The following is a 23,010-nucleotide window of genomic DNA, read 5'->3' on the forward strand; positions in this document are numbered from 1 at the left end:
AATGGTTATGCAAATGCTGTCAATGTGACTAAAGTAGTATTATTTTACATTTTTACTGATGGGAGTTAATTATTGAACGAAATTTTGCTTCATAGTTAAAGTACACCAGTAAAGAAGCTATGGCATAAGAGATTAGTCCATCCGACTTGAACATAAGTTTCAAATAAGTAGCCATCTTTGTAATACTATACACAGGAAGGAGATGAAAGTGGAGATCAAAAAGACAATCACTAAAATAGGGTCACCAGTCACCTCTCCCTGTCCATTGTATGATATTTTAGTTCAATGCTTTTCTCCATTCTTTTTACGCGCCTTAGTTGAAGATCTCCATTAAAATTTAATTCTATGTGTGTGTCATACCTGGAACCTAGCAACATCTTTTGAGAACATAGCATCCTAAAGTACCCTGCATTTTATACTGCTTACTATTGTGATTTACTTGCAATAGAGAAAATGGAGTTCTTAGCTTTACTATTATTAACTTGGTTACTTACACTTTGAAAAATGAAGTTTTAAGCTTTCACCAGTTATGTACGTGGTATTAACATTTTGAGTTTGTATTTGCTTTCTTCATTGAGAAATGTAGAAAAGATATCTAAAATAGCTGTTGCGACAATCGCGGTAAGTTTATCAAACAATGACATGTTAGTTTACTCGAATCACTAGCCAAACCAATTAAGATGCTGACACATTTTCCTCTAATCTTTCATTTGAAGCGGTCTGCAAGTTTGCAATTAACTACGAGAGAACTCTCTAATTTCCATTTTGGCACTTCTCTCAATTTCAGACTTCTTTAGTTGATGATTGGTGTTTACTTGATTTTTGAAGGTATTTCAATATCTCCCTGTATGTGGTTTCTGTGATGGCAAAAGTTGGCTACTAAGCTGTGTATTGTAGCTCCAGCACATTTGATATGATGAATCAAGCAACACTTTGGATTTTGAAACTCTCAAATGGAGTTATGTGTCATTAGAGATAGAAGATGTAAATGAGCTGTCAAAGTTGGAAAGGGATTGTCAAAGGATGACAAGGTGCAAAAATTGGCTCTGTAAAATTTGCTAAAACCTGTAAGCTCTTGAAATCTTTCTTCTTATCTGTCCTCCTAAGTAGCAGTAGATCTCTTGATATTCGTTTAAGGCTCTTCATTCCTGACTGGCTGCTGAAATAAATTACCTCTATCTCAACCGCTTGCTGGTTATTTGAGTTTTATGGCACTCAATTCATATTACTATTGTCTATATGAATTACGTCCGTTCCTCTCTTTGATGATTGAAGGTATTGAGAGTGGTAAATCAAACTTATTAGAACCTGTATGCCACTTAGGCCATTGCCTTAACAAATATATGAGGACCCAAGATTTGAGAATAGTGCGGGCATTCACTACTGTTCCGTGGCTACAAAAACGTCAGGGAAAACATTTTTGCTGATGCTGAAGTGGGGAATCAACTTCTAGCACCGGTAATCAAATTAGAGTTGATTATGTGGTACAAGGGAAGATTAATTCTTATAGTATTTCTCTTATCATTAACAGATTGGAGAGGTCTCTCATGCAGGTTAGTTTTGCAGTTTTGGAGTTAAAATGCACTTTTCCAATCTAATTTCTGCAAATACTTGATAATAAGATATCTTGCTTGGCTTTTTCCTGTCATTTGACAGGGTCTAATACCTATCTCAAAGAGTTTAGAAGGAAAATAAAGAGGAAGCTCATTATACACATCAGGGTAAATGATCGATCTATCAAGTGAAGGCTAAGTTTGTCTCATGGAAGATGAGAGTATGTACTTCTCTTGATGGCGGGTTAAATAATAATATTGTTCTGAAGATGCCCGATAGTTCGTCTCTCTTTAAGAAGACATCTGAAAGCTGCTTTTGGTTTCACATTTCTGGTAAATGTATTATTGTAGATGCAAAAATGATTTCTTTAATCACAAAAAGTTTAGAGAATGCTAGCTATTGGGAAAGCTATAAATATTTCTTTTTGTAGTTTATTCCTTATACTATGTTACTTTTAACTTAACTATAATTGGTGAACATAAATCTATTTGAGCCTTTACGCTTATATTATATGAATCAAAGAATCATAGTGTCGATTAAAGTGAAATCACTACCAATGGTGTTGATGTGTTCATATATAGCAGTTAGACAAGATTTCAATCTATGAAGCTGATTTTGGTTGGCGGGGCCTTCTTTGGGTTAGCTCTGTTGAAAGGCAAATGTGATTCAATTGAAGACATGTCCAAGTATGAACATGATACAGACATCTGCAAATTTTCATTCCTTGTGTTATATCATATTAATATTGTTAAGTTGAAGGAATAAAAATCTACCGCCAGCATTGATGTGTAGATTTTAGTATTGGGCTGTGCAAACCACGGGCATCTCTATCTAGTCTTCTTATTATAGAAATGACAGTTAGATGGCACGAACAAGGGCAAAAGGATAATTATCATTCTTCAACTACAGCCCTTTCATCCTCATTTTCTTGACCTTCCATTTCCACTATCATTTTCTCATATATTTTCCGCCACGCTCCACTCTTCATTTTTCCATATACTGTACCTTACTGCTAAAATTTGGGGTTTGTCTTTCCATTTCTCAATTCTACGATTCCATGAAGTTTTTCTCAGTTCTTTCTTATGGCCATGGCAGGTTGGTTCATAAAATTGGACTTAGCGATTGAATTTATTTTATAAGACACGTGTATAAAATACATCAATTTTCGTTTTTGGGAAGGCACCTGTCTACCTTCTGCCTCTTTGTGGTCTTCAATGGATTTCTTTCAAAGCTTTTCCATTTTATGGATTTATTTCATAGATTCTCCCTTTTGGTTCTAATTTTTTAGGTCTCGGCTCAAAGTTCTGGTAAGTTTTTTGTCTGATTAATCTTTTGTTAATTGCACTTCTTTGTCAGTAATTTTATCTGTTTTGAACAAATATTTTCTTAAAGTTTATTCACTTCCTGAACTGCAGTTCTTTTTCTCCTTCACTGCTCTGAAGTATCAAACTTGCCGTTGGAAGATTAGGTCGTGACAATATCGATGAACATACTTTCATGGTCTTTTATATCTAAATCTATATGTTGTAAGAGTGGTTTATAGTTAGTGATAGTTTGTTTCCTAATGGCTGTATTTTTACCTTTTTCCCAGTTATTTAATCGTCTTAATTCTTAGTTTACTTGACATGATACAGATAAATCTAAGGTGCTTCATGATATGCCTGAAAGAAAATTGATAATTATTTTGGTAACTGAAATCATAGAAGATATATATAGATGATAAAGTTCAACAAGAATAGTTTTTTATGGTTTAAGCTAATGAAATTAATCTCTACCGATGATTTCCCAGTCTATACTATTAAAATTACAACTGCAAAAGAAATGGCATCTTATGATTTGGTCTTCTGAATTTACTTTGGAAAATTGCTTATTATATTTCCACACCGCTAAATATGTTATATGCAAGTATTGATGTTCTGTATAGTTCCTGTGAAACATATTTGCATCATTTTGTGAAAAAGTAATAAAATAAGTGTCAATCTGAAACTAAAATGCGGAACGCAAGGTGCTGGCTTCTTTTGCTTCAACAGTCGATGTTCTCTGATAGAATTTAACTAAACTCTCTTTTATTAATTCATGAGTTTTCATATGAAATTGTGTAAGAATATTTGATGCTAGCTACTTTAGCATCTATAATTGACATTCAATAGTTATAAAATACAAAACTATAACATTCTCTTACATTCATTAGTTTTCATACGAAATAACCTTGAGGGCATATTGTTCAATGGTTATAACCTGACATGATTTTGTTCTTCTGCTTTTATATTCTCGAAAAAAGAAATCAAATAATCGTTAAGAAGATTGGAGGTCTTAGGATTGTTGTCTTAAGTTTTAACGGTTTGCAGAATGGAAACCATAACTCTTGGCATAAAAGGATAGGCATGAAAACAAGTGTCCTAGAGGAGAAAGAGACAACGATATGGTTTAATTTGCTGCTACGCTGAATTTTCAGTGACTTTTGTATGTGCTATTGAGTTAAATCTCTTTCTGATGAGGAGTTAGAAAAATGACGTCAACAACAATAACAACAACAACATACCCAGTGAAATCCCACAGTGTGGGGTCTGGGGAGGGTAAAATGTACGCAGACCTTACCCCCATCTCGGAAGATAGAGAGGCTCTTTCTGATGAGAAGTTAGAAAAATGACGTCAATGCTTGAAATAAGTTACTCCGAAATTTCCAATTCTGAAATTCTGTTTCCATGAGGAAGTTAAAAGGCTATAGTTTCAGGTGTGATTTCTATTGTATCTATTTTGTTTTCCTTTAATTTCTTTATTTTCCATATACTTTTTCAATTATGTAAGTGACATTGTGTAGTGATTTAAAACCATGTCAGAGCTGTTATGACACGCCAAACTAACTATGGAAAGGCATTATGTATGGCGGAATATGTCAAACAGTTTAGTCAGAGAATATAAAAAGAGAGTTAACTACTTGGTTGAACTTGAACTTGATTACTCAAAGTAAATGATATTTACTATGCTCTACTTAGTATCATGTATCATGATGCTTGTGAGTGCGAAAAAAAAAAAATAGATATAGAGGGCTTTAAGTTCTACAACCGACTTATTTGAAGCATTTAATGAAATTTTTCACTGGGGAATCTCCCAAACATATTGGTCGTATGTTCACGTGGTTCTGGAAGTGCATTCTATCCTGTATATATAAAGTATTTTCAGCCAAAAAAAAATTATTTAGGATTAATGTGTTAGTGCCCATGGTATCCTCTGTGCAAAAAACTTGGTATTTTCGCTGCTTTAGCTAACTTTGATAGTTTTTCTCATTGTTTTGGAGAGTTTATTCTACGTGTTTTTTTTTTCTTAATTAGACTTTATTCTAATCACCTCTGAAAATTATTATGTTCCTTCATCTAAAAAATAACCAGGGGATAAGCAACCTCAAGAGGTATTGGTTGCAATCAGCTTTCCCACTGGCTTTTCATGCTCTTCTTGGAGCGCTAACTGACAATAAGAATGTATGTTGTGATTAAGAAACAGTCGACGTTTCAGTTACCAGTTTCAAAAAAAAGAAACAGTCGACGTTCTCCGATAAAATTATCTCTTGCTCAAACTTCAGGAAACCTTTGTCATCTTAATTAAGGTATTTATCAAATTTTTTGGTTAGTTCAGGCTGTTCCCTGCAGATTTTCTACATGCATATCAATAATTTTTTCCGATTTACTCATGCATGTTTAAAAATATATACTTAGCTAATTAGCTTCAAGCTTCGCATTAATAGTACTGCAGTTTTTTGGTGTTCTAGGGATTCGTATATAGATTCTACTGTATTTTCCTAACTAAAACTGTTAAAATGAAGCTTCGTTATATTCTAGCCTTAGTTGTGTTTGTTTTTCTATTCGTTTGTAGAATTTCTACTTGCATGTCTAGAATTCTATCTGATTTTGATATGAATGTTTGGAAATTAATATCTAGGTGCCTGTTTTTTGTTTCTGATTTTAGTTGTGTAAAATGGTACTTTTAGTGTAAAAATATTGTTCTTTATTTTACGGCGTAGTTTCTCTTTGTTGTGGTCATCTTTAAAGTGGGAGCTCTTTTTTTATGAGATTTTTTTGCATTCTTTGTCTGGTTACTGTAATCACTCACTTTGTGCCCCATTTGCAGGGTATATGTTAGTTCCTCTTTTGGGTATAATGCCAAAAAAAAGCATGCCATCAAATCTTCATCCTACTCCGTGGGCTCTTTTGACCTTCAACATGATTTGTAATGGTAATAATTTTATTGTTATTTTTATTTTTATATCATTGTGTACATGGAGTTTTCTTAAAACAGAGAACAGGGGAGTGACTTTTTCAGAAATTAGCACCACCATTCTCGAGAATATTTGCCATTACTTATGCTGGTCCCTTCATTTTCTAAGGTTATGCCTTGATTTCTTTTCCTTGAAACCGTCAATCTGGCACTCAAGTTGTCCCTCGTTTAACTCATGAAGAATGTAGATGTGTTTTTTTGCCGAACAAAAATTTAGCGAGCTACTGTTTAATCCTACCTAACATTTGTTTTTAGTTTACTCTGGACGAATTTATTTTTATGGTGTTGTATTTGGTTATGTGATATCAGAGAATGAGAAGCAGAATGTATGAGCTTAACTCATTTCAGGTTGTCTTGTGTTTACTTCTTAATATTGTAGCATGAAAAGGTAGTTTTAGTGAGAGTTGCCTCATTATTTGATGATCTCATCCAGCTTGCAGTAGAGTTTGTATTTGATGCCTACAGTGCCACAACTGTAACATTATTACCACAATTAACTCGAGCTACTGTTTGTTTTGACCTTCTTATTCCCTTTTTTTTGGGGGGTCCTTTCGATCTTTATTTGATATGCGTAGTCTTCTTCGTATTCCACCTGCAATCCCCATTCTACTACTTGATAACCTTTTATTGTAGACTTCTCCACTTTCTATTCATGTCTACTACTAATTTTGATGTTCTTTGAGTGCTTTAGCTCCAATATTAAGACTTATATGTCTTTGCACTTCTTTTCAGGTTGAGCATGGATGTAGATGCTATTCGGCTTAGGCAGAGAACAAAAGACGAAGCTTCTAGAAAATGAAGGCATGAGAGGTTAAGATAGACAAAAGGGTCCTTCTTTCTCATTTATATATTTTGTTATATTCGATTTGTCATTCCAAATTTAGGGAGTTGTCATTTACTCTATTAATCAATTTATTCTACCATTATCTATATATTTATCTGATTTCTTTCCCATCTTCTGGTTGATATATTTGTCCCAACACTGACGATGGTGCATGCTCTAATGAGATGGTCACGACAAATACCTTTCGAGAAATTTTGATGACACTCCCGGGTAAGAGGAAACCACTTCTCTTCTTTAGGTATTAGTTATTTTGATAGAATTCTTTGCACTATTACTTGACAGTTTAAAGTATAAAATCTTTTTTGTTGTTCATGAAAATTTTGTATTAGGATGGCGATTTTCTTGATATGATTAGCATGTACTAATACTAGGTTGGTTTTACCCGATGAATGATGATTTATCTTCATTTTCTTGGAGTGGTTCTTGCCATATTGTTGCAAGATAAGTGGATATTCCTTTGATAAATGTGATCAGTTTATAACAAATAAACGTAAATGCTTTGTACCTCTGTTTTCGTCTTAGGGTTCACGGCCGACAAGTCATCCTTGGAAATTAACTTCATCTACAATTTTTACGTCTGTTTCACTTGCCACATCACAAATAACTAACTGTTCTTTTATGCTACTGAAATATATAATAGTCCATTCAAGATGTTTCTTATGGTGCTCTGATGAAAACCGCTTCTACACTGCAGTTATAGATAGATTTTTTGGTTCAATATACCAATGTTAACTGTGCTCTTTCAAGTGCCAATAAGAACCTACTATATGAGTACACCACTGCTGCTGAAGTATTTTAACTGATTTTTGCTTTTGTTCTTTCATTGATTTCATTCTCCTTATACTAAGCATGGTAGATGCTAATAGCTTTAAAAGTAGTGTATTTTTGGAGGATCTGAAAACCAACTGAGTCTGACTCACGTTGGGCTGTGTCTTCTATTGTGTATTTGGACGCTAACAGAAGGCAATGTAAAAAGAAAAGGAGAATGAACGCAGCACTAAAAATTTGTACCAACTTAAATTGTTCTCTAAGCAAGGACAAACAGGTGTACCTTTTGCGTGTTCATTGTTTAAGTCCCCAACTGTCCACAACGGCTCGGTTGTCCTTTCATCACCCATATACCACTGATCTCATCTTTGATTTCTCTATTTCCCCTCAATCCAGTGCCCACTTTTAAGATATCATTCTCCACTTTCACTATTCTTTAAATTCTGTTGACTTGGTATATTGGTTTGCACGTGCATTTATCTATATTTGATTGTTGGTGGCTAAGGTAAGCCTTAGATTTTGTTGATTTTGGAATCTTTGCTCATCTTCTCAAGTTACTCATGATTAATTCTCTGTTTTTGGGTTCTTAATTTAGTTGGGATTCATCTTTTTCACGTTTTTCATGTTTTCTTTGTGCGACTTGATATTCAGCTGTCAGAGTTACTTCACGAACCTTATAGTTTACTTCTTCTTAATTCATTGTACCAAGATTGGTCAACATATATACAAATCTGACAGGGGAAAGTTTGAAGCTCGCTATTCGAATTTACTTACATTTTAAAGCGACGGATGCTTTGCGGTCAAATGATGGATGTTCTCAAGCTGGCAAAGATAGTAGCTATGAAAGTTTTTAACTATTTCACAACAGCTTAACAAAGCTCATGAAGTTGTACCGGCATGTAACAGATATGCTTTATTGTTTCATGGGTTGGCTGTGACTCTCAACAAATCATGGAAGATCTTGCATTGGAGGTTCAGAAAGTAAGTCAATATTGCTCATTGTTCTCTCTTTGTTTCAATTTAAATTGCTCTTTGTTCTCTCTTTGTTTCAATTTCTTTGTTTCTTCTCCTCATTTTTTTCTGGTATACAAATTAGTAGCTTAAGTGTATTATAAAAAGAAGAAAAAAAAATGTGGTACCTATAGTGCTTGAGATTTATCATATGAAAGTTTGGTCAATATGATTGATACTATGGATGTCAACATAATGCTTGAATGCTTTTGTTTGTAAATAACTGATTTCTTTTGCGAAAATTGAAGATGACATAGTTGTCAAGTCATCCTTATGCAGTGTGGTTTCTTAGCTTTCTTTGTCTTGGAATAACTATTACTCCCTTCGTCTCAATTTATGTGACACCATTTGACTAGGCATGGAGTTTAACAAAGAAAGGAAGATTTTTTAACTTTGTGGTCCAAACAGGCTTTAGATAAAAAAGCATTTCCAGCCCTTGATCTGCTCCTATTCTTCCTGCTAAAGGCACTCCACTTAACAACCTATCAGTGTCATTCTGATTAGTCCAATTTACTTATTTATTTGTTCGCTCATTCATGCCATTGCTATATGATTTCCAGGTCTGCTCATTTGAAGTTGAATGTTTTGCTGTTGTGGTTCATTTGAAGGTGAAGAATAAAGTTATCTTCAAGGAAATGAAATCATTTAGCTTTTGTTCTCTATCGGTGAATTTCTTTTTTTGTACTTTAAAGTGATAATCACTTATAATGGAATGTTTGTTTTGAATTTGATTGGATAAGCCCAATACCATTAGATGTTACTAGACATTACTGATGTTATTTTGTTTTTCATCAAATTCTTTATTGCTATCGTTCACTGAATGATTGCAAAGCATCCATTGCTTTAAAACGTAAAATGTTGGGCTCGTGCTTAGCACGGGCCCCGCCCCTCTAGTTTAATAATATATGATGATATATATCATTTATTTACAGTTTTTTTATTATTTTATGTGATTTTACCTATTTAAAAATATTTATTATAATTATATTGTTTTATGAAATATTAAAAATTAAATACCCGTGAGGCTTACGCCTTACTGAGGCAAATGTAAAACGTCCGCCTTACGCTCCGGCCTTTTAAGACACTGTTTGAAGTGAAGTGGATTGTTGCTCGATTCTTTTTTCCGTGCCTTTTCTTTCCTGTTATTTTCCATTTCTTACCTACCGATGTGACACAGAGAGGCAGCGGGAGGATATTGTCTGTGGCATGTTCTCTTTTTTTTTTTTTAACCTTCTCGACTTTGTCAAAATTTAAATGAAAAAGGGTTATTTCAGTCCAAAATGGAGATACCTTTTGAGGAAACTAAGCATTTAACCACTTGTCCATGACCTTGAAAGGAAATATTGAAATTTTCACTTTTCTCCATGACCTCTTAGGTGTCATGTATATATTTCCTCTAGTTCGGGGATTGTATGACCACTCCAAAACTAAGACAGGTAATTAATGTCATTTCTATCTTTTCTTCTCAAAGTTTATCTTAATTTAAAATTGTACAGGCAATTTAGCAACTCTAATGGTAGAATATAGCCAAATATATGCAGAGTGCTGAAAATTCTATGCTTTCTCAAGATTCCCAATATAGCTTTATCATATTCCCTTTTCAAGTGTTTTCTCTGCCTTCAAAGTAATTTTATGCTGAAAAAATAGTTAGACTATTAGAGATATAAGCTTCAAACTTTCTATTGTGCCTATCCTACACGAATAAATTTTTTATTTGTAGGCTGAAGTCGAAGCAATCAGGAAGAGGATTAAAAGTCTTGTCGATCGTGGGAACTTGGAAAGTGACAAAGAGGATTATTAGTACGTGGCCAAATGCAACAAGCTGAAACCTGGGTTAATTTGACTGCTATTGGTACTAGTATTCTTGATGTTCATGGGAAGTTGTATGCCAAATATAGATTGAAGAGATGGGAAATTCTCAAGGACCGAACATGTTCTATCTGCACCGCGACTGATGAGAGCCTAAACTTTTTTTTTGAATGTCAATTTAGTAGACATTTGGTACAAGTTATTACAGTGGCAAGGGATCAATGAGCAAGTATATTACCATGGCAGGATGAAGTTAATTGAGCTAACAGACATGCTAAAAGCAAGAGTGCAGGCTTAATGAAGCGATATATGTATTGATGAAAAGGACCATAGGAGGGTAAATATTTAATATTATCCTCCATAATACCATTTCAACTAAACAGAAATATATATGAGTTAAAATTAAAAGATAAGTGCTCAGAACTTCTTAGAGGGTTGTGTAAACCATCACAGACCAATAGTCTCCGACACAAGAATTTTTCATCAAAGCACAATAAAATGTAACATCTAAAACATACTTAAAAAAACATTACAAATTTAACACTAAACAATTAGAACCATATATCAAGATTATGACTCAATATTAACAGAAACTATAAGGATAAGGCAAGTGAAATAACATAAACTTTAATTATTGGACTCAGTTTATGGGTGGTGATATATCAGGATGGTCGTCAAGGTGGCTTTTAACACCATTACGACGAACGAGACCAATTGATACAAGTCGTCACTGTCCATTAACCATTTCAATTTAACAAATAAAATACCTAAAATCACATTTTTAAATATTTTTCAAGAAAATGAGCCATCAGATAGGAGCGAAAGACTAATAACTGTTTTATAATCACAAAGATTTCAGTTGAACTATGCTTATAATCATCATATGACCCAACAAAAACATTTTTTTTAATGAGAAAAAATGACAAATAATAATTGGCCTCATAGAGAAGATTAGGCTAACAACATGATAAAAATTCAGACATATGCTTGTCTATAAAAGAATTTTAATCATCGGCCAATGATATTTAAACAAATAAATAACCTGAACATTAACGTTAAATTCAGACCTGTCTCTACCAAATCAAGATGAATTTTTTAAAATATTTACCAACACATTCTCTTCGAAATTAATACAAACTCGAAATATCCAAGATTCTATTAATCAATTTGAAAAAATTCCAATGTGGTTAGATCAACCCAAACTTTACACAATCAATAACCCTCAATGCCATTCTTCAACAATCAAGCTCAACAAAAATGTTGGTGTCTATTTATATAATTTCTAAATCCCTAAAAGACAGTTTTAGGGTTTACTATAAAAACAAAAAAGAAACATATATAGAGAAAATAATTTAAAGGGCATCAGTTCTCCAAGGTGATAACATCAATAAAAAATTCAGACGCAAATTACCCATTTACGATATAAAAGATTTCATCATATGCCCATAAAACTTAAATTAAAAAAAATAAAAAAGAATAAACAAAAAATGACATTAAATGGAGGATCAATTAATTAATGATCAGAACCTGTCGAGATTCACACTTTACATCATAAAATGTATTTCAGGGGATTGACAGACTTATGAATTATATCATCACCTCATATTCCTCCTCAAATATATAAATAAATAAATTACAAGCTAATAAATAGAGAAAATATTTGAGTTGAAATTTTAGAAAAAATTAGTGCTCAGAACTTCTTAGAGGGTTGTGTAAGCCATCACAGACCAAAAGTCTCCGACACAAGTTATTTTCATCACAGCACCACAAAATTAAAAAAATAACATTTAAAAAATAAATTAAAAGGATATCAAATTTAACACTATAAATAATTATAGTGCAAGGATTACAATCCTAATGGGATAAGGTGGAAAACCCAAGATTAAGCTAGGAATTAAATTTATACCATGTTTGGTTAACAAATAAATTAATAAGGTCCACCAAACACAGTATAAATTTTATTCCAAGTTTAATCCTGGGATATAACACGTACCAAACGAGCCCTTAATACATAATTAAGGATAAAATAAGTGAATTAACATAAGAACTAAATTATAGGACTCAGTTTATGGGTGGTGATATATCAGGATGGTCGTCAAGGTGATTTTAACACCATTACGACGAACGAGACCAATTGATAAGAGTCGTCATTGTCCATTTACAATTTAAATCTCAATAATAAAAATCTAAAAATAATTACCAAACAAATATCTACTTATATAGAAAATAAATCTTCATTAAAAAAAATCACAATTTAAAAATGAGCCATCAGATAGGAGCGAAAGACTAATAAATATGTTTTATAATCACAAAGATTTCATTTGAACTATGCTTCTAATCATCATATGACTCAGTGATTTAGTAATAACAGCAGCAAAAAAATAGATTTTTTAACAAAAAGAAAAAGGAAAAATAATAATTGGCCTCATAGAGAAGATTAGGCTAACAACATGTTGAAATTCAGACATATGCTTGTCTATAAAAAAAAGTTTAATCATAGGCCAAAGGATATTGAAACAAATAAATCAAAAAAAAAAAATATTAACAACATAGAAAAATATTAGGGCTTACTTATGGAAGATGTGAAAATTGTGAAACCCTAGATTAGAAAAATGAATGATTTTGTTAAGGGGAAAGAAGGTACTTTATATAGGGACGGGTGACTCTGGTTAGGGTTTAGTGATGGGCTATTATGGAGCATATTGGGCTAACGTCATTCTTATTGGGCTATAATTCAAAAGGCGTATTTTAAAGGAGGGAAGTTTAGTAGGCGTTTGGCCATTATGGTTTGAAACAAACCAGCGTGTGAACATGCGTTTTCAGTCATGGTTTTAATTTTTTTAAATATAAAATTTAATCCATAAGTTTATATTTTGTAAAAAAAAGACTCGTAAGTTGGTAGATATTTTTAACAATTACCTCCAGCAATCATTTACCAATCTCATTAACTTTCACCAAATTTTATTTGTGTCTACCAAGCTTTTAATTTATATATGTCTGACAATTTTATTTATTAAACTAAAATTTGATCAATTGATGTTGTATTTTTAGAAAGGTCTTCTAGTATTAATTTGAGCCAGTTGTTATGAATTAACTTATTAATGTAGTTATGAACTATGACTTGCTCATTTGGTAAGATTGTATAAGAATTGAGAATGTTTTGATACTTTTCACAACCTGTGGGGTTTTTATGTCTATAAGAGAAAATACTCCTTAAAATATCCAAATTGCATGTTCAAACATGGTTTCAAACCATGGTATCAAACCATATCCAAACGGGGCCTTACACAAATAGGCTATTTCAGTATTAATGTTTAAGTTTTCATCACGCTCGAATAGGCCTACTCTGCCCGAATAGGCCTAACTTTGCCTAAATAGGCCTAATTTTGCTACAAACATTTGCCTTGCGATTTTTTTTTTAATAATTGACTGAGCGGGTGGTTCGAATCCGGAATCGATGAGTTTTTAGGCGAATTTTAAAAATTAAAGATTTTAAATTTGAGGGGCAAATATTAAATACCAGTTCCTTTGAAGGGCATTCCGCACAAAAAAAAAATGATTCCTGTCATATCACCAGGAGTTCAGTATAATTGTGTGTCGTGACTTTAGAACAAATTATTCACGAATTTTAGCGGATCACTAGGAGTTTCTGATGGATGAACTTACAGTGAGTTATGGTGATCGTCAGTACTTTAGCACAAATTGTATCGTAATTATGGTAGAAATTGTTTATGATTCCTGGCGAATTACTGTGAGTTTATGCAAGATTTCACCAACACATATTTGCTTCCCGGTTGTTCCAAATCAACTCTAGATGACTTCAAATTTGATACTCAACAGCTTATACCGATCTCAACAACTCCCAATAGCTAGGTTCAACCGAAATCTGCACAATTCAATAGACCAACTCAGTGACGTAGCTATATAGACAGAAGGGTGATTAACTGAACACCTTATTAGAAAATTATACAGTGTATATAGAAAGTAATACTACACCTATAAGTTAGAAAGTACTTTTTATAAATATATATTAAATCCTTAACACTCTTAGCGACATTCTTGACTTCACCACTTGGACTCACTTTGAAATTCTTAGTAAAATGATTACCCCGTGGCATAGTTTTTGAAATCTAGTAGACTGGTTGTAGATGGATGCATTGCCCATTAGCAAAACAGAGCTCAATATGAAACTCTTTGATTACACCAACAAGGCTTAAATCCGGCTATTCTGTAATATATTTTTTAACTCTATCAAGTTACCGATTAATGATATCGTAAAGATTTATATGTAATGATCTTACTTATGCAACATGTTTTTCACGTCGTGCGTGCATAAACTTGAGCTCAAATATTTTGGTGTTATCATTTATAGTAGCTTCAATTCTTAACACAAATTGTTAAAGGATCTGTAGGATTGGGAGAATAGCACTTTTAGTCCTTGAGTTATATTCCAGTTTTGGTCCCTGTATAATTTGACTAAGCATATTTAACTTTCAATTAATATAAACGTTTGATTTTAGTCCCTCAAACTAACGGAAGTTAAAAATTTAATGGAATTAATATTTTTAAAACGTTTGAAAGCTTTAAAAAACAAAGCAAAAGAGAAGTTTAATTAGGTATTGTGGAAGCTAGGCCGAGGCCGAGGCCGCCATTGACAATTATTGAATACGATGTGCTTCACTGAACTTACCTTACTGAAGTACAATTCATGAAATCATAATCAAATGAATAGAAAGTTTTCTTGCTCACCCTCTTGCTCTTCATTTTTTTTTTTTTTTTGGTTGTTAAACTTCCAAGATAGGTGAGAGTTTCATGAAAGAAATCATGGATGAGAATAATCTTAGTATGTAAGTACTGAGGAGCTTCGATCTATTATTTGCTTTTATATTAAATCTTCCACTCCTGCTAAAGGAAATGGTTCATAGATCGTTGAAACCATCTAACTATCATTCTGTTTGCTGGCTTGGCACGTTTAGGCAGAAGCAACTATGTAGATGGACTTCTTGTGAGGTTTTGGACGTAAAATAGTTGGCTTAGGGAATGCAGGCTACATAAAGTTTGTCAGATTCTATTTACTCTTACACATTGACAAATATGTAGAAATGCAGATGTGGTTTTTTGTTTAATAACGTCAAGCTTCTAACTTCCGTTAGTTTGAAGAACTAAAATCACACGTTTATATTAATTGAAGGTTAACTATACTCAACCAAATTACACAGGGACAAAAACTAAAATATAGCTATAATTGAAGGACTAAAATCGCCATTCTCCCACATCGATTAGGTAGTGAGGGCTCCATTTAAGTTCAGCTCAGTCCGAAATTATATGTACAATAGTTCCTCCTATATTTTGCCTTCCTCATATCGCACCCCACTCGTCAGTTCAAAATTCAAAATTATATGTACAATAGCTCCTCTTATATTTTGCCAAATAGCATAATTCTCCCTTTAAGTTCATCTCAGTCCGAAATTATATGTACAATAATTCCTCTTATATTTTGCCAAATAGCATAATTCTCCCTTTCTCACATACAGAAGCTTACCAAGTCCGACACATTGGTACCGTTGAAAAATCGAGTATTATAACACATTCAAATATAACCTTAAAGTTGGGAGTTCAGCGAAAGGCGAGAAACCTATTAACTTAAAATTATCAAACTACATTTTCAAACCATTACTACTTCCCTACATTGTACACTGCAGCAATTGTCACATACGCGACCTGAATCTAACACCTCAAATATCAAAGTAAATGAGAAAAGAAAGAAAAGAAAATCTAAAAACAGATCTTTCTGGAACAAAAAGGAGAAAAAATTGATGACTGATGAGCGCTTCTCAGATGACTATTATCTTTACCCTCGGTTTCTGTAAGGTCAACTTCTATCGACTTGAATACTTCCTGGATCCAGGGTTGACAGTATTTGAGGCATTGACATGCCACCCGATACAACAATCTCTGCAAAGAGGAGAAAAGAGCATGTCGGAAAGTGCTTTGAGCATGAGCATAATATATCTTGATCAGAAAATTGTACTTGGGTTTTCCAGATGAGAACTCTCGAGTGAGAAGACATTGACACTGGGAAAAGGCACTTATCGAACAAATCAATGCATATATTTTCAAGAGAATTTGATGATGACAAGATCTCTTACCTATTCCTTCACGGACAGACAAGTTTGGTCTAATAACATCTTTTGCACTAACAAGGAATATATCACCAATGTAAAGATGATTTGTAGGAACATACACACAGCATAGCTCTTCGTCTCCTGAATAGTTCTGTATCGGATGGTAAGACAGAATAGCGCACAAGTGAATTTCAAATAAAATGGATGAAAGATGCAATTTTATATAATTTTTCCAACAGCAGGGATATATGATGCTAATGCCACCCATAGGGGAATCTTAGACTCTTAGGGCTCATTTGGTATGAGGGATAAGGATAAATAATCCCGGGGTTATAATTGAGATGAGTTTATTTGGGATAAAATTGCAGTATAACTCATCCCGGGATTAGTTATCCTTATCCCTCATACCCAGTTGGTTGGCAACTTGAGCTTTCACCATGTTGGTGAAGTTCGATTCTCCTCCCCCATTTCCCCTTCAAAAATATTTAACAAAATTTGCTACACATGCCCACCATGTAATTAGAAATTTGTAAAAGGTCTAAAAACAAATGATAGTTGAATTCTCATTATTGACAAAAAAAAAGCACGTCATAATCGCCATACCTGCAGGACGACAGATGAAGTAATAAACCCAAAGGCATATTCGCCAATGCGTGGATGCCTTATTATGGCGACCTCCTTGAAAGCTTGTGTGTTCTGATCTGCAGTAGGAAGTTATGTATCAATCATCACTTTCCAACTGAAAGCTATTTCATGAAAATAGTATGAAACTGAAAATCCATAAAGCATACCTGGAGATATGGCAGAACTAATTTGCTTCGAAGCATTATAGATATGCCGAACAAATGGCATTCTTTTGATGAACCACTCCCCAAGACCCAAAACTGAAGCCCCCAACCATGATGACATGAACACCCCGACCAAAAAAATGAAAGTGATTGAAGTCATAAATCCAAGACCTGATAAGAACAGCCATAAGAAAGAAGGTCATCTCCCAAGAGAGTATCATCAACATGAGCTGCTAATATATCACAATAAAAGATCCTTAACCTAACATGGCTGACATTTACATTTGGTAGGATTAAACTATTTGCTAATTTCTTCTTTAGCATGGCAATGCATACTATGTCCAAAGAGATAAACGTAATTACTTAAAGATACCATGAAACGAGTCAGTGCCAGTAACAACATAGGAATAAAGTAAGCTGGTTTTCATGAAGAAGGGGCAAATGCTTACCAAAAACATCAATTCCAAGTTGAGCATAGATTGGAGAGAAAAAGCCATCCACGAAATGAATAAACCACCATGTTATATAGAAGGTGACTGCTATAGGAAATAGGATGACACTGCAAAAGGATTTGAGTAAGTAACAACTAAAAAAGTAAAGACTAAGGCAGAGCCTCTATCTTAATCACAGCTGACAGTGAAGACAAAGACAAATGTTTATAAGCACATCCTGCTACTCTTTTCCCATGACACTTACAAGCAGCAATGTGGACCATGGTATAGTTGCTTCCTAATCAAGTTTAGTTTGACAACTTTCATCCCATGGATTCTTATTCAGTAAAAGCTCATTGGTACAGCATAATCCGAGAAAGAAGAACACTCCTTTTTTGTGATAGATGTGCTACCTAGAGGATTGTTACTAACAGTCTTCCCATAATCAATGAGGATTCATAATAGTTGTTGTTATTTTATTACATGGTAGGAACGGCCTGGCTACAAGCCTTACCTCTAGTTTGTTTTAACAGCTAATCAAAGTTCCTCACAACAACTCCTATGCTTTTCTATGTTCCAAGATTGATTGTCCTGGTTATGTTCGCCGAAAAGCTATGTTGCTCGGACTCTTAAAAAATGTCACCGGCTTGGTGTCGGATCTCCAAAAGTAGTGCATATTTGGAGGATCCCACACGGTGCAACAACATTTTTGGAGAGTCCGAGCAACCTAGCTGAAAAGTGTTTCTATTTCAGTCTTTCGTAATAGAAGCTAGAAAGTGGATAGTATAGTAAATCAAGGGACAAACAGAAGCTAGAAAATGGGTAGAAGAAGTCTGGATCAGTTCTTCTGTAAGCTTGAACCCTTGCTTAACTAGTTCTTTTAAATCATTCTAGTGGCGCTTTGCTGTTTCTTCCTAAATTTTATTTTCTAAAAGCAAGGAACTAGATAAAGAGATACAGCCTATGTCTAGATCAAAGGGAAGATTGAAGAGAAGAGAACCAGGTTTACCATCCGGTCATGAATTTCTTAGAAGCCCAGCTCCTAACAACTTTAGAGAAAGTCTGCAGTTGCAAAAAACATACAGCTTTGTCAGACAATGAAAAGAGAATTCAAGCTAAAAATATGAAAGTAGGAGTCAACGAACAGTAGAGTAATATTCGCTGTGACCAGTCCAGTCACTATGCAACTAAATTTAATACTTACTCCCTCCGTTCACTTTTACTTGTCCAGTATTCTAAAAATAGATTTTCACTTTTACTTGTCACATTTAGCATATTAAGAGAAGACAATTTCTTTTTTCCTGTTTTACCCATAATATTAATTACTCATTTCAAATCATTTTTCAAATGCAATAAAAATATGCACCAGTTAATATGGGTATCATGGTAAATTATGCACTTCACTTATTATTTCTTAAGGGGTGTGCAAAGTCCATAATGGATAAGTAAAAGTGAACGGAGGGAGTATATGAATAGCAAGTAAACTAAGTTATACGCTATGACAACGGACTGTGGCAAAATAATCAAATTTAGACTAGTGATGCAAGAGAATGAAAGAGAGGCAGAGCGAAGAGGAGAAGAAATCAGATGAGTAGTCAAGTAGAAGAGAGAGATAAGAATAGTAAATGTCAAACAGCAAAGCCGAATACAAGAGACTAGCAAGCAACTAAAAGATTGCCTCAACATCACATAAAACATTACTGCAGAAGTCAAAGGCGCTACTATTCACCTCAGCACTGCAGGTAATGTAATAGTTAATTAACTAATCAAGTATGGTGCATGTGTAAAGTTCGTTCAGGGGGCTTAATATCATTTTGACACAATTCATTTTCAAGGAAAATTGATGGGATTCTTTTTGGATTTTTATATTAATAAGACTAGTTAAAAATATATTTCTCAACAAAAATATTTTACACTAATTGAAGAAAACAATTTATATCTTCTGAGGGCTATATATCTTTCTATATAACCGAAGAGGCAGTAGTATATTTCTTGCTATAGTAGTTTTCTCTATTTTATTCCATACCAATTACTTTCTTCAGCAATATGTAATCATTATTTTCATTTGGGTTCCTCGCTGCTCATACAAATCACTAAGCATCATTCCCATGCTCCAGCTAACACCATCTGGTACTATTAGATGCTACCAATTGTTATACCCATCCAAATATAATCCTACAACAAGTTAAGCCTAAATTGATCACTCTAACACCCGTCCCAATGTGATCTAGCACAGAGACAGGCAGTACTATTATCGAATGTAGAAATGTAGCACGCCATAGATTTCTACATGCAATGAAGACAAAAATACGAATACGACATCTGACAGAACGCAAACACATGAAAACTGAGTGCAGGACATTCGAATAATATATATTGTAAATATCTTTTCACTCTTGATCAGAATAATATATTATAGATTTTTACACAAAACCTATATCCAACATAAAATCACATACACATACATACATACATAAATCTATAGATATCTTATGCAGCACTTATTCCGGTCCATCAAGTAAAGCACATGCTGGTTGTAAAAAAAAAAGAATAAAACATGATTGGAAAAATCTTTAACACCAAACAGGACATAATATTCAAAGCTTTACAGACTTTTCTGCTTCGTGTGTGTAAGACGTCAACACACAGCACCAAACAGACATAGCAAACACATACTTTAATAATTTAATATGCTTCAAATGTATCACGTTTTTGATATATTAATCTAATTTCACTCTCGTACACAAAATAAAATTTCATTTGCAATGAAAAATTAACATCAAACAAGGCTTCAAGCAAAATTATTCGCGATCCCTATGATCAAAAGAGATGAACTTGCCACTGGAGAGAAAAAAATAAATAAATAGTACTAAATAAAATGAAGATATAATGGTCAAAAACACACCTAAACCATCACTTTTTCACCCTAACTATCAGTTATTCCCTTTTCATACCTGAACCATCTGTGTATTAGAACAGACCTGAACTACCAATTGTTCCTTTTTCCTACCTGAAATATGGTGATAGTTCAGGTAGGAAAAGGGAACAAACTGATAGTTGTGGTGTGAAACTCGCGTAAACGTGATAGTTGAGGTGTGTTTTTTTACCATTAACTCATAAATAAATGAATACAAATTAACAAAATTGCTTCTTTATCTAGTCTTCCCTTTTCCTTAACTTTGTGCTATTAACAAGTAAACAGCCAACATGACAATAAATTAAACTCATACAAGAGATCTACTACTTCTTTCCTTCTATAAATACTTCAACAAAATCCATTCTTTAACTGCAACTCTTAACTCCTAATTTACACAACTAAAAAACAACAATAATCACTACAACACACAACAAAACCCTAATCCATTCATACAAATCCAGCAAAACAGCTAATTAAAACAAATCAAAACATTTGTATAAGAACATTATTTACTAAATGCATTAAGTTTTAAAAAAAAAAATTACAAAAATAACCTCATATACTCCTAATTTACACAATTAAAACAACAATAATCACTATAACACCATAACAAATCCATCAGAACAGCTAATCGAAACAAATCAAATCACCAAACCCTAACAAAATTTCCCAAAAACATTACTAAATGCATCGAATTGAGTTTTTTTTTTTTTTCTTAAAAAGTTTGTGAAATTACGAAATTAACCTCGCGACCAGAGTGATGATGGCTTGAAGAGGAGGAAGAGGAAGAAGAAGAAGAAGGTTTGTCGCCGGAGCTATCATCGCCGGCGCCGGCGCTGGAGTTAGCTACCGGAATTAGAAGTTCACGATCTCTGTTAGGGTTTGCCATTATTAATTTCTCATCTATCCAATTTCCACTAATAAAAATGCTTCTTTTGTGTGAATTTAGTCTATAGATTTTTGAACTGTAACAGTTTTTCAAATCTATAATACTCCAATTTTTTATATTGATATTATTTTATTTTATTTTATTATATATATATATATGTATTGCTTGGTGATAGAGGAAATGTTGGGTAGTGGGGACAGATGAGGAATTTAAGAAAAACTTATTGTCGTTGTTGTGAGTAAGTGGGTTTTGGCTGGGCCAGGTTGGATTTTTTGTCATGCTCATGACTATTGCATCCAATCATATTATGCCATCTCAGAGGTCTTTCTTGTTTTTCATATATAGTTTTTCAAATACTTACTATTTCATACTGTATACTCCCTCTATTCACTTTTACTTACTCACTTTAGACTTTTCACATTATTTGAAAAATAAAAATGAAGTGCAAAATTTAGAGCCCGTTTGGATTGGTTTATAAGTTGCTTATAAGTGTTTTCAGTTTTTTTGAGTGTTTGGCTAACCAGCTTAAAGTCATTTTGTGCTTAAAATAAGCTCAAAAAAATAAATTAGACTACCCAACTTATTTTTTTTTAGCTTATAAGTTGTTTACAGCTTAAAGGCATAAGCCCATCCAAACAGGCTCTTAATAATGTATCCATATGGTGCATATTTTTATTAGATTTGTAAAATGATTTGAAGTGAGTAATTAATACTATGGGTAAAACAGAAAAAAAAAATTATCTTCTCTTAATATGCTAAAAGTGACAAGTAAAAGTGAAAATCTATTTTTGTAATACTGGACAGGTAAAAGTGAATAGTGAGAGTATATGAGAGAATCTATGAGTTTTGTAGTCCTCCCACTTTGTAATTTTCAGTTTTGCCCTTATTTTAGCCTTTATTTACGTAGTTACTTTTATGTGTTTTGATAAATTTTTCACGAAAAAGGGTCAAAAATACCCTTAACGTATGAGAAATGGCTTATAAATACCCTTCATCCACCTATTTGTCTAAAAATACCTTTAACCTATTTTTTGGCTCAAAAATACCCCTCAAACTAACACCTTAAACTTGATGACTTTTTTTCAATTTAAAAAAGCCACGTGGCTTATTATGAGTGGCCGGATATATTATTTTAATTTAAAAAAGTATACACACCCACTTTAAACCCAAACCCGCTGACCCGACCCATTTTTGTTAAAACAAAACCCATATTCCATTATTAGATCTTTCCTGAATGGCCTCTAAGGGCGAATTCATCGTTTCATGGAAAATTTCACTTCCCAGCAATATTTATCGTTTAATGATCTAGAGGGTCAGGTTCCTCTAACTGGGACATTCTCAAATGTAAGTGCTGTAGTAATTTCCGAAAATTCAAAAATTGTGTCCTGCAATAAAGAGCCTGTTTGGATGGGTTTAAAATAAGCAGCCTATAAGCTAGAAACAACTTATAAGTCAAAAAAAAAAAGTTGGGTAAGTTAACTTTTTTTTTTGGTTTATAAGCTGTTTTAGATTAACTAAGCCAAACGAATCCAATTATTTTTTTGAGCTTATTTTACGCACAAAATGACTTTAAGCTGACCGGCCAAACACTAAAAAAACTGA

General features: G+C 33.3%; 1 protein-coding gene, 1 long non-coding RNA gene and 8 other non-coding genes across 11 annotated transcripts; 1 reads left to right on the forward strand and 9 right to left on the reverse strand.

The window, feature by feature from the left end:
* Nucleotides 1-2,422: 2,422 nt before the first annotated feature.
* On the forward strand, nucleotides 2,423-9,305 carry LOC132636794 (uncharacterized). Of its 2 annotated transcripts, none has more exons than XR_009581419.1 (5): nucleotides 2,423-2,649; nucleotides 5,680-5,784; nucleotides 6,559-6,880; nucleotides 8,148-8,419; nucleotides 9,010-9,305. It is a non-coding gene; the product is annotated as an uncharacterized LOC132636794 (long non-coding RNA). The 2 variants fall into 2 exon arrangements; XR_009581417.1 differs by having other exon boundaries at nucleotides 8,177-8,419.
* A 1,366-nt stretch (nucleotides 9,306-10,671) lies between these two features.
* On the reverse strand, nucleotides 10,672-10,750 carry LOC132639017 (small nucleolar RNA U61). Its single transcript, XR_009582065.1, has one exon. It is a non-coding gene; the product is annotated as a small nucleolar RNA U61 (small nucleolar RNA).
* Nucleotides 10,751-10,894: 144 nt separating this feature from the next.
* On the reverse strand, nucleotides 10,895-10,994 carry LOC132639001 (small nucleolar RNA Z43). The gene has a single exon (XR_009582051.1). It is a non-coding gene; the product is annotated as a small nucleolar RNA Z43 (small nucleolar RNA).
* A 64-nt stretch (nucleotides 10,995-11,058) lies between these two features.
* On the reverse strand, nucleotides 11,059-11,150 carry LOC132638999 (small nucleolar RNA snR60/Z15/Z230/Z193/J17). Its single transcript, XR_009582049.1, has one exon. It is a non-coding gene; the product is annotated as a small nucleolar RNA snR60/Z15/Z230/Z193/J17 (small nucleolar RNA).
* Nucleotides 11,151-11,612: 462 nt separating this feature from the next.
* Nucleotides 11,613-11,706, reverse strand: LOC132639006 (small nucleolar RNA Z101). Its single transcript, XR_009582055.1, has one exon. It is a non-coding gene; the product is annotated as a small nucleolar RNA Z101 (small nucleolar RNA).
* A 68-nt stretch (nucleotides 11,707-11,774) lies between these two features.
* Nucleotides 11,775-11,862, reverse strand: LOC132639028 (small nucleolar RNA snoR14). The gene has a single exon (XR_009582075.1). It is a non-coding gene; the product is annotated as a small nucleolar RNA snoR14 (small nucleolar RNA).
* An 82-nt stretch (nucleotides 11,863-11,944) lies between these two features.
* LOC132639016 (small nucleolar RNA U61) lies at nucleotides 11,945-12,023 on the reverse strand. Its single transcript, XR_009582064.1, has one exon. It is a non-coding gene; the product is annotated as a small nucleolar RNA U61 (small nucleolar RNA).
* Nucleotides 12,024-12,315: 292 nt separating this feature from the next.
* LOC132639000 (small nucleolar RNA Z43) lies at nucleotides 12,316-12,414 on the reverse strand. The gene has a single exon (XR_009582050.1). It is a non-coding gene; the product is annotated as a small nucleolar RNA Z43 (small nucleolar RNA).
* Nucleotides 12,415-12,518: 104 nt separating this feature from the next.
* LOC132638998 (small nucleolar RNA snR60/Z15/Z230/Z193/J17) lies at nucleotides 12,519-12,612 on the reverse strand. The gene has a single exon (XR_009582048.1). It is a non-coding gene; the product is annotated as a small nucleolar RNA snR60/Z15/Z230/Z193/J17 (small nucleolar RNA).
* Nucleotides 12,613-15,817: 3,205 nt separating this feature from the next.
* LOC132636795 (protein CONTINUOUS VASCULAR RING 1-like) lies at nucleotides 15,818-21,541 on the reverse strand. The gene is made up of 7 exons (XM_060353815.1): nucleotides 21,265-21,541; nucleotides 18,612-18,664; nucleotides 17,621-17,730; nucleotides 17,175-17,342; nucleotides 16,987-17,084; nucleotides 16,408-16,534; nucleotides 15,818-16,213 (listed from the first exon to the last, which is right to left on the reverse strand). Exons 1-7 carry the CDS (start codon nucleotides 21,406-21,408, stop codon nucleotides 16,131-16,133), a joined length of 783 nt encoding a protein of 260 aa, XP_060209798.1. The 5' UTR covers nucleotides 21,409-21,541; the 3' UTR covers nucleotides 15,818-16,130.
* Between the last annotated feature and the right edge of the window lie 1,469 nt (nucleotides 21,542-23,010).

This window comes from Lycium barbarum, chromosome 4 (assembly GCF_019175385.1).
Source record: "Lycium barbarum isolate Lr01 chromosome 4, ASM1917538v2, whole genome shotgun sequence".
Taxonomy (NCBI): Eukaryota; Viridiplantae; Streptophyta; class Magnoliopsida; order Solanales; family Solanaceae; genus Lycium; species Lycium barbarum.

Bases quoted from the DNA above. Each gene is read 5' to 3' on its own strand.
- LOC132636795 (XM_060353815.1), bottom strand. From the start codon at position 21,408: ATGGCAAACCCTAACAGAGATCGTGAACTTCTAATTCCGGTAGCTAAC. The intron at 17,731-18,611 runs GTAAACCTGGTT...ATCCTTTTGCAG, and splicing joins AAGAAATTCATGACCGGATG to TGTCATCCTATTTCCTATAG. The intron at 17,085-17,174 runs GTATGCTTTATG...TTCCTACTGCAG, and splicing joins TAGTTCTGCCATATCTCCAG to ATCAGAACACACAAGCTTTC.